This window comes from Lipotes vexillifer, unplaced genomic scaffold, assembly GCF_000442215.2.
Source record: "Lipotes vexillifer unplaced genomic scaffold, Lipotes_vexillifer_v1.1 scaffold236, whole genome shotgun sequence".
NCBI classification, from domain to species: Eukaryota; Metazoa; Chordata; class Mammalia; order Artiodactyla; family Lipotidae; genus Lipotes; species Lipotes vexillifer.
In genome coordinates, this window is record NW_006773295.1 from 1,216,497 (window position 1) to 1,226,929 (window position 10,433).

The 10,433-nt window shown below is 53.7% G+C and overlaps 1 protein-coding gene across 2 annotated transcripts in view; it reads left to right on the forward strand.

Annotated features, from left to right (window-relative positions):
* The window catches only part of GLTP (glycolipid transfer protein), a 24,240-nt gene extending 14,223 nt beyond the window's left edge, over positions 1–10,017 (forward strand). Inside the window, exons 2-5 of one of the 2 annotated variants that reach the window (XM_007448214.1) lie at positions 2,940–2,998; positions 3,992–4,125; positions 6,888–7,038; positions 8,852–10,017. In XM_007448214.1, the coding sequence (XP_007448276.1) occupies positions 2,940–2,998; positions 3,992–4,125; positions 6,888–7,038; positions 8,852–9,034 (527 nt within the window). In that variant the 3' untranslated portion in view covers positions 9,035–10,017. The remainder of the gene's footprint in view (positions 1–2,939; positions 2,999–3,991; positions 4,126–6,887; positions 7,039–8,851) is intronic. The other variant, XM_007448215.1, reaches the window with a different exon arrangement.
* Positions 10,018–10,433: the final 416 nt, after the last annotated feature.

The window sequence follows — 10,433 nt, forward strand, 5'->3', positions numbered from 1 at the left end:
CCGTCGGCCCAGCCCCCCCAGCCCAGGCCCGCGGCCCCAGCCACTCCGCGGCATGTGGGATCCTCCTGGACCGGGGCATGACCCCATGTCCCCTGCATCGGCAGGCGGACTCTCAACCACTGCGCCACCAGGGAAGCCCCCTGCATTCTTATTTTAAGTCTGGAATGCATTGTCCTTTGGGGAGTCGGTGGTAAATGTCCCGGGAGAGAACACGTTGCAGGGCTAGCAAATTGCACAGCCTCCCAGGTTGGCCTTGCAGGATGAGGTCAGCGATACATCAGGGAAGATGAAGGGGTGGGTGGAATCATTACTTCATTAATGCCCTTGGCAGGTCCACCTGGGAGTCCAGAGCATCCAGGATCAGGTGGGACAGGCAGCCTGCATCCCCCCACCCAGCACCTTGGAGCAGCTCCTGTGGCCACCCTGGGGGAGATCCAGCGTAGCCCCGTGGATGGAGATGTGCTCCCACAGGTGTGAGAGAGAGGCCGGTAGCTGAGAGCAGTGGGCTCACCTCTCGGCCTGAGGATTCTGTGCCCGGGAGCCTGCAGCGGGGCAAGGCAGCCACCCCGGGCCCCATGAGGGCCTCAGTCGGGAGGTAGGAGAGTAGAGGTGGCAGGGAGCACAGGCCCAGTGTTCCCACTCATTAGAGGTCCTGAAGGACCTGGTGCCTTCCGAGCCTGGGTTACATTTGCTGGACCGTGGAACCTGGCCCTGGTCATGCTACCAAGTCATAAAGATGGTCACAGTTCGTGTACTGAGGGTTCCTGTGCTGGCCACTCTGCTAAATGCGTTCAGCGCGTGCATTTTAATCCCCACGTCAACCCTATGAAATAAGTACCACTACTGCCCCATTTGACATGTGAGGAAGCTGAGGCACAGGAGACTTGCTCAGCTGGATTCAAACCCAGGGTATCTGGATATCTACCCACCCTTCTTTCCATTGGGTTTTGGGGCATTTCATTTATAACGTCCAATGCTGTTTCCCCAATGCACCTTTTTTGTAACAGCTGCAATTAGAAAGTTCCAGATGGCCAGCCAGGTGTGCTGGGTCACCTTGGGTGGAATTCAGCCCACAGGTGTTCCTCCCCCAGTCCTCCGCCCCATGCGGTCACTTGGCACGCGCACCGAGGCCCCAGCCTGGCCAGCGGACAAGGGGAAGCTGGCGCTGGTGTTTCCCCGCCGTGGGTTTGGTACCCACTTGTGGCCTGCTTGGGCATCTTTGCCCCCTGGGCTCTGTATCGAGGACGGTGAGAGGTGTTGGGAAAGCACAGCTGTCTTTAGGCTCTGAGGTGAAGTCCTTGTTGAGTCTGCTCAGGAGAGAACCGGCCTTTCCCCACGTGTTTCCTCCGTGCCCAGCCCTTAGCAGGGAGCTCTGACCCGTGGGCTGTCTCTGGTCCCTGTGACAATCTGCTGGGGGATCACAGAGGAGGGAAAGGAGGAGAGACAGTCCACAGTCAGCTCACATTTCCCATGGAGTCCTGAGATCCAGGCACTGCCAGTTTCTAGGTCCACATTTCATCAACTCAAAGGTGCCACCTATTTTAAAATGCTCTGTTGTTTTATGAACCACCAAGACAGGAAAAACGCTTCCAATTAAGAACATTCTGATTCCAGAGGTGAACAAAATATGTGTCTCGGAAGTGGGTTGTTTCACATCATCCTCACAGCAGCTCTGATCGGTTCTGTTGGCCCATTTGCTAGATGGGAAAGCTGAGGCTCAGAGAGCAGAAGGGACGTGACCAAACCCACACTGCCAGTGTGTGCAGAGCGGGTATGAAGCCCCAGTTCATTGAGCTCTGCTAAGTGACCAGAGTCCCACTCCTGGTGGGTTCTCCTGGGCTCTTATGCAGAGTCTCAGAACGGTGGGGCCTCTGGGTCGCCAGCTCACTTCCTCCTTAGAAGCTGGTGAATGAGTCGCGTAGGATGAATTGGGAGATTGGAATTGACATATATACACTATGGATACTATGTATAAAAAAGATAACTAACGAGAACCTACTGTATAGCACAGGGAACTCTACTCAGTGCTCTGTGGTGACCTAAATGGGAAGGAAATCCGAAAAAGAGGGGATATGTGTATACATATAGCGGATTCACTTTGCTGTACAGTAGAAACTAACACAACATTGTAAAGCAGCTACACTCCAATAAAAATTAAAAAGAAAAAAAAGCTGGTGAACGAGCTCTTCTTCCAGCTTGTAAGTTTCCTCGAGCTGCCTCCTGGCCAGCTGGTTCATTAGTGGCCTCCGCCTTGTCAGCCAAGATGGTTTCTTAGAGTATTAGTTTTGCAAGATACTCCACACTGTGCTGTCCAATTTGGTAGCCACTGGCCACATGTGGCTATTTAAATTTAAATGAATGAAAGTTAAATCAAATTACAAATTCAGTTCCTCGATCACACCACATTTCAAGTGCTCAATAGCCACATGTGGCCCATGTTAGACGGTGCAAATATAGAACATTTTGTCTTAGGAAGAGAGGGTGCTGTGGACAAAACGGTTTGCCCCCTAGATAGTCCAGTTGTATTTTTTTTTAGTATTTATTTATTTATTTGGCTGCGCCAGGTCTTAGTTGCGGCATGCGGCCTCTTTTAGTTGTGGCATGTGGGTTCTTAGTTGCAGCATGCGGGATCTAGTTCCCTGACCAGGGATCAAACCTGGGCCCCCTGCATTGGGAGTGTGGAGTCTTAACCACCGGACCACCAGGGAAGTCCTAGTCCAGGTGTATTTTAAAGGCTCTGACAAGTCCTGCAGTAAGAAACTGGTCTCACTCAGAGCCCAGCACTCCAAATTGCCCATGAACCATTTTAATACTTAACAAACAGCTCTGCCTTTCCTTAAACACACCAAGTGACCTCCCCTCCTGTCCCCATGGCCCATGGAGGTCCTGAATATCACCCTCGTTGGGAATCTAAATCTCTCTTCTTGTTTTGTTCCCAGATTGCCTCGGCTCCCCAGTGTTTACTCCCATCAAGGTGGACATAAGTGGCAACATCACAGTACGTACTTGGCCCTGCAGCCCCGGTACCCAGATCAGGATTCTATAATCCCGTCCGGTCACCAGTGCCCTGCTCCCTGCCGCAAGTTCCCCAGGCTGAGGAACAGGAAGGAGATGTGGAAATGGGCCTGGGCCCCAGCTTCTCTGATTTGGAGCTCCAGGTTCTTAGTCCTCTTTGCGGTCATGCCATCCAGTCATAGCCAAACTAGGACCACAGTCTGGAGGGTTGACCTGAGGAGGAACCTACTGGTTCTTGTATTCACTCTACCAAACAAAAAATAAACTCCAAGGTCTACAGGTGCACTCACCCTGCCCTTCCCTTCCCCAGTCCTGAGAGTTCCAGATGGCATCCCCTAGCCACTGACCCTCCACCCATGAGGATCCACTCTGAGGCTGGTTCTATGTCATTATCCCCATTTCATAGACGAGGAAGCTGAGGCTCAGAGCTGTTGAGGGGCTCATAGCACGGAAGTGGCAGAGGTGGAATTCACATCCAAACTGCCTGGCTCCAACTCAGGAGCCTTCTTCCTGGACATCTCAGAATCCTGAGAACCTATTTCCATTTGTCCACAAAAGCGAAACTTCAGATGCTTGGGGTTTGAGGCACTGTCAGTAGTGGTTAGAGAATGTGGACTCTGGGGCCTGGCCAGTGCTGGAACCCGCTTGCACCTGCACCAGCTATGGGACCTCGAGCACGTAATTTCCCCTCTCTGAGCCTCGGTTTCCTCATCTGCAAATTCGAATTATGACAGCAGCATCAGGGTTGCCGTGAGGATCAAATGAGGCTGTGCCCATAAAGTACTTTGCAAGTCCTGCAAATGCGAACAGTCATGGTTATTGTTATGACAAGTCCCTCTGACAAGCCCCACTGCAGGTCCTGGCACTGGGGGGCAGGAGAGCGAGGCTCTGGCGGTGTGCCCCTCCACCCAGCACGCGGGCAGCCGTCTATGGGGGCAGCCTTCCTAAGGGGGAAACCCTGTGTGCTCTGTTTCAGAAAATCAAAGCTGTGTATGACACCGACCCGGCCAAGTTCCGGACCCTGCAGAACATCCTGGAGGTGGAGAAGGAAATGTATGGAGCAGAGTGGCCCAAAGTGGGGGCCACGCTGGCGCTGATGTGGCTGAAGAGGTGATGGGCTCAGGTGGCTGGGTGTGTGTGGCTGGTGGGCCCAGAGTGCTGCTCTGCAGAGGACGGACGGCCAACCCCGCCACTGCCCCACGGTGTCTGCTCTGATGGGGCAGGATGGGCACTTCCTGTCTTTCACATAGGCGCTCTTCTTGTGCAAAGCTAGTTAGTGACAGAGAAAAAGCACCCTGGGGGCCAAGGCCAGCCTGATGGTGACGCTTCCTTGCTTGTTCCAGCCCCACCAGAGGCATAGCAAGCCGGCGGGTACTCTGGCCGTTGTGCTAAGCTGTTTAGACACCCAATCGCATTTCATGTGCTGTGAGTTAGGTGTGGTTATCCCCATCTCCCAGAGGAGGCCGCTGGGGCTTCTGGAGGCCAAATCACATGCCCAGGGCACAGGGGCAGTGCTGGGACTGAGTGGCTGAGCACAGCTGTGCAGGTTGTACACTGCACAAAGATGTTCCGTCTTGGGCCGGTCACATCACACACATGGTAGATTTGTATATTATGACAGCTTCTTGACAGAAATACAGCATCTTGAGGACAAAGAACTCTAATTTGCACAAATTCATCCTGTGGCCTGGGGGCAGGGTACCCCAATATGGGATATGAACTCAGTCTTACCCCAGAGTTGACAGTGCTTGTAACCGTGATACATATTGTCCTCATAGCACATATTTGGAGCCGCATACAATTGTTCCATCTTACAGATGAAGCCATTGAGGCTCAGAGAGGCCAGGCAGCTTGCTTGCTGAGATCACCCTGCTCTCTACCAACTCCAGAATTCTCCTTTAGCTGTGCAAACTCCACAGTCCCTGGCAACAGCTGTGAAGCCAGGGACCCATTCTCTGCGCCCACGGATGTTCCCAATGTTGCCCTTTCTCTTAGGCCTGGAGTCAGGAGCCAGGAAGGGCGCTCTTCCCCTGTCTCTCTCTCCATTCCCTGAAGCTACCCCACCCCCACCCCCATGCACTTCTTTGGTGAAACAGAACAGGAAGAATCTGCTCCCTGGAGGGTGTGGCCTGTGTGGGCATCAGGGGGTAAGTGGGCTATAATTAACAACCTTATGGCCTATTTTATGACTCGCCCCCACTGAGCTACCTACTCTTATCTGTCGACAAGAGACTCACAGACCTGGAATAAGGAACGCCCCTGGGTCTATCCATTGGCAGGTTCCATAGGTTTCTCAGGAAGAGCAAGCCAGAGAGTGACGTTCAGATCAGTTAGATGGTTTGTGTCCAGATCAGAGGTGGGCAGAGCCAGGTGACTGGGAGAGCACATGCCGGTGGATGTCAACAAATCGAGCACATAATAAGCATCTGCTGTGTGCTCTGCATGGTGCCGGGTGCATGGGATGATGCTTGGAGAGGCGTGGTCCCTCTTAGGGTATCACAGCCTGGGCAAGGGGTCAGGCTGGTGGGCAGATCCTGACAGCTGGATATCAGACCCTGGAGCAGAGAGAAATCAGGGAGGGCTTCCCAGAGGAGGATTGCCAAGCAGGGTCTTCAAGACTGAACAGGAGGGTTCCAAGAGGAAGAGGCCTTGCAGAGGCCTTGGGAGGGCAGGAGAGGCACAGCATATCTGCCCCTCCAGGAAGATCTGGTCTAGCCAGGGCCTGGGATGCAAGGCAGGAGCAGGGAAAGATGAGATGGGATTGGACAAGGATGAGTTCCAGCCTCTTCAGGGGTACTAGGGAGCCACTGAGGGGCATGAAGCCCATTGGCAACAGGGTAAGATGGGGCTTGAGAAGGAATCGTCCCAGCTGCTGGTTAGAGGGGGATCATTTGGGCTGGGAGAGGCAGGGGCTCAGGAGAGGTGGCCAGCCAGGGCAGGGCTGGGACTGGACCCCGAGCTCGCTTCCACACCCCAGGCTGATCCCCAATGATTGAGGGTGGTGATCCAAGCATGGAGGATTTCCCTTCACCTCATAGGTGATAAAGTTTAACTTTTATTCCTTTAGTCCTCGGGCCCAGAACACTTTCTCCTAAGAACCCCCCAACCTGAATCCTACCGCCCTGCAGGGAGGGAGCAGAGGACCCAAGCTGGGGAGTGAGATAGGCTGGGTTCACATTCCGGCCTTTGATTGAGCTTTTGGGGTACCTCTGTGTTCCCTTCTGTGAAGTGGGCAGATCATGCTGAACTTAGTCTCACAGGGCTGAGGGGAGCAGATGAAATGATGTGGATTAAAGGGCTAGTATTGATCTGATTTTCAACTTGGTCACCCTGCTGTGACCCACACCCTTCTTCTGGCTCTTGGAGCATCATCCTACCCCAGAGGAAGGGCTCAAGTGGCCATTGGAGGATGCAGACCGTGGCTCAGGCAGTGATGGAGGCAGGGAACCCACAGGGTCACTCGCCTGTGTTCTCAGCATGTCCCTGAGCCCTTTGAGGACCAGAGCTGTAGCTTCAACCCTGCACTGACTGGCTTCATTCCTCAAACACTGATGGCCATGTGGCCATGGAAATAGGCAAGACAGGCCCAGACCCTGCCCTCATAGACCTTACAGCCCAACAGGGACTGGCCCCAGGCCTGGTATAGACGAGGTACTTGGGACATGTGACATGAGCTGGGGAGTCACGTTACACGGAAGCTGTTGTAGACACATGACAGCAGAGGAATCGTCACCTGCTTTGGGCTGTCCGTGCCCCCGGCTCACTGTAGGAGGTTAATACAGAGCGCATCCGGGTCTCCGCGTGCGGCGCTGGTGGGTGGTGCCGATGGGGGCGCGCAGGGCCCTGAAGCGCAGTGTCCCTTCCGGCTGCAGAGGCCTGCGCTTCATCCAGGTGTTCCTCCAGAGCATCTGCGACGGCGAGTGCGATGAGAACCACCCCAGTCTCGTCCGCGTCAACGCCACCAAGGCCTACGAGATGGCCCTCAAGAAGTACCACGGCTGGATCGTGCAGAAGGTCTTCCAGGTGAGCCGCCCCGCAGGCCCGGAAGGACCACCGGCTCGCGGGCCCCGCCCTCTGCCCCGTGCCCTGTGGCTGCGGGCCCTGCCCCCCTCCCACCCCGGCTCAGGAAGGGCTCCCCTGTCCATCTGGGGTGAGGCTGGTGCTCCGAGGGACCCCTGCCGCGTGGCGGGCATTTTCCTAGATGATCCGTGGTGGTTCTGATGAGGGGCCTGATTGGGAGGCCATGGAAGGAAGCAGGAAGCAGGGCAGAGACTGAGGCCGTCAGGTTGATGGTGGGCTGGCCTCACTGGCCCCTTGGATTCAGCTGGGACCCTCGCACTGGGGTGGGGAGGGGAGGAAGGGCCCCTGTGCCCACAGGGGTGTCTGCTGAAAGAACATTGGCCCACGAGGCTCTCAGTGACTTGTGTTGGGGTGATGATGACCACTGGCCTTCAGCACCAGCCCGGCTTTGGGAGAGGTCCACTGGGGACATGTGGAGAGCCCTCGGGGTGCCCTGTACACTGTCATGGCTGCCCTTGCTCCTGAAGCTCCCACCACCCGCTCTTCCTCACTCCCGTGAGAACCGGCATCTGAGGGCACAGGTCGAGGGTAGGATGGGTCGGGAACCTGCTGGATCCAGGCAGGAAATAGGGCCACATCTGAGCCATCTGCCCTGGCAGGGCTGGGGACAGTGCTCATCCTGGGTGGGTGCCGCAAGAGCCCTGTCCTCCACCATCCCCGGCAGACCGTTGCCCCCCTCCCCCTCCCCCGTGAAGGCCTCACAACCACCACCTCAGTAATAACCATGTGTCCTGGATGCCTGGCCTGGCGGGCTGCCGGTGGAGGGTGATCCTCACAAATGCACCGAGAGGTACTGTTCTTGCCTCCATTTCACAGATGAGGAAACTGACGCCCAGAGGTGTTTAGGATCTTGCTAGAGGTCACACAGTAAGAAAAATGGGCAGCTGGGATTCTACCTCCTGAGCCCCAGTATCCTCATCTTGCAGATGGGTATAAAATAGGCCCTGCCTCACAGTCTCATTATGAAGAGTCAGCGTGTTACTCTGTATAAAGTTCTTGGCATGTGGTTTACACTCAGCAAATTGAAGCTATTTCTATTTTGATTCCTAATGATAAAGTTATTATTTGTAATTTCCTCACCTTCTCAAAAGGCTTGTAGCCTAAGCTTTTTATCCGGTTGCATCCTTTTCCTTCTGGCTCTGAAATTCTGTGTATGTCCGGTTCTCTGGACTTTTCAAGTTGTCAGGGAAGCCCTGAAATTTAGGGAAGTATCACCCTCTGAAGGACAAAAGAGGAACAGCACAGATCAGCCGTCCTCTCCCCAGCTCAGAAAGGTGGGGTCTCAGGAGGAAGCTGTTCACTTTCTCCAGGGCAGGGAGCCCCGGGGGAAGAGGCTCATCCACGCCGAGCAACTGCTGTGTGCCTGGTGCTGTGCTGAGCACTTTGCATGACCTCCTTAATCCTCACAAAGGCAGCCCGATTGGGTGGGTGTCATTATTATCCCCATTTTACAGATAAGGAAACTGAGGCTCAGAGAGGCTAAGTAACTTGCTCAAGGCTCACTGCTAGTCAGCGGCACAAGCTGGAATTTGAACCCAGGTCTGTCTGTCCCCAAAGCTTCCTGCTGTCTCTTACTGGGGTAGAAGGGGACACACATCCCCCTTGGCCTTTCCCGTCCAGCACCACGAATAGCACAGACTCCTGCCCAGCATGGACCTCTGGGGAGTCCCCTCGCAGAACCCCGACGGGCCTGGCCCGGTGGCTCAGGGTCTCCCCCTCCGCTAACACAGCGCACCCCCCTCTCACCCGTCTCAAGGCAGCACTGTACGCGGCCCCCTATAAGTCCGACCTCCTCAAAGCACTCTCCAAGGGCCAGAACGTGACGGAAGAGGAATGCCTGGAGAAGGTCCGCCTCTTCCTGGTCAACTACACAGCCACCATCGACGTCATCTACGAGATGTACACCAAGATGAACGCCGAGCTCAACTACAAGGTGTAGGCCAGACTCAGCGGGCACCCCGGGCCACATGCCCCTGACCACAGCCCCCCGCAGGAACAGGCAAACCCGAATCACTGTGAATCCAGCCGGCCGGCCACCCCCAGCCTGAGGCTCCCCCCAGAGCAGCCCAGAGACGGATCAGGGTCTGCAGGGGACCGGCCCTGCTCTTTTAAAAGTCACTTTTGGCGTCTATCCTCCTGGAGCAATAAATAACGATCTCACTTCTGAATTTCATGACAGCACAGACTGACTTTATGCCTTCATTTCAGTGTGATAAAAATTGATTAATGTTTCTAATAAATCAAGTCCTAGGGTTTTTTTGGTTTCCCACCACCACCCCATGCGGAGCGTGAGTCTGGGGGAACTGGTGTCAGACTCCTCACTTTAAAAATAGGCATGTGTCCTTCTGAGGATCTGGCTGAATGATGTTTGGGGTATTTTAAGGACCATGAGGGGGTTTGATCTGAAATTATACAGGGCCCCTGTTGTGGGATTTTTTTTAAAGCAGACTGGTGTGTGTTCTCAGTGGTTTGCACAGCCCAACCTCACAGCACTGTCATTAGAGCCTGCTCTTTCTTACTGTCTTTTGCTAGACAGTGTTTTTATAGCTGAAACCAACCAGCAAGCCTTTGATGACCAAGGGGAGGGTTATTTTAAAGCTATCAGGCACAAATAATTGACCACAGATGACTGTATTTGCATTCTTCTCCATAATCATCTTATCCAGGGACAGCTTTTCCAACCTAAGAAACTACCTACCACGTGTATTCTTTCAAGGGGGAGAGGATGAACCCAAGAACACGCCTTGCTGCCTTAACTGTCCTTCCTGGCGCTAAAAAGAGCTGTATTTTTGAAAGTGTTGGCGCGAACAGAGCAATCCCCAAAGAACTGTTATGTGTTAAAAACCCAGTGAGGAACAACTGGTGATTTTTATGTGGAAACTAAATAATCCTTAATAAATAAATCTCTATTTTGGAATCACATTGGTGTGCTGTTTTGGTTCTTGATTCTTTTTTTTTTTTTTTTTTTTTCCGTTCTTTCTGGATCAGAGGTTACAACTGGGGATAAGCCAAGGACCTGTTTTCTGGCCTCCAGGTCCTATTCCTGGTTTAAAAACATAGAACTGGTTGCCACATTGAGAAACTGGGGACATGTCACAGAAAAATCTTGATTTCTAGCTTCTTTTGAAAATTCAGACTGCCTGTCAGGAGCTGAGAGATGACTGCCCCCTTGGCTGGATGGGGGGAGTGGGTGGATATATTTTCCACTTTGCCTCAGTCCCCACCAATCCCTGTTGCCTCCCCAACCCTGTGACCGTTGGTTATTTGAGCTTTATCGTGGGCTGATGCTTTTTCTGTTACTAGGGTTAAATGTAGAAGGAAATGTTTTACTTCATTCC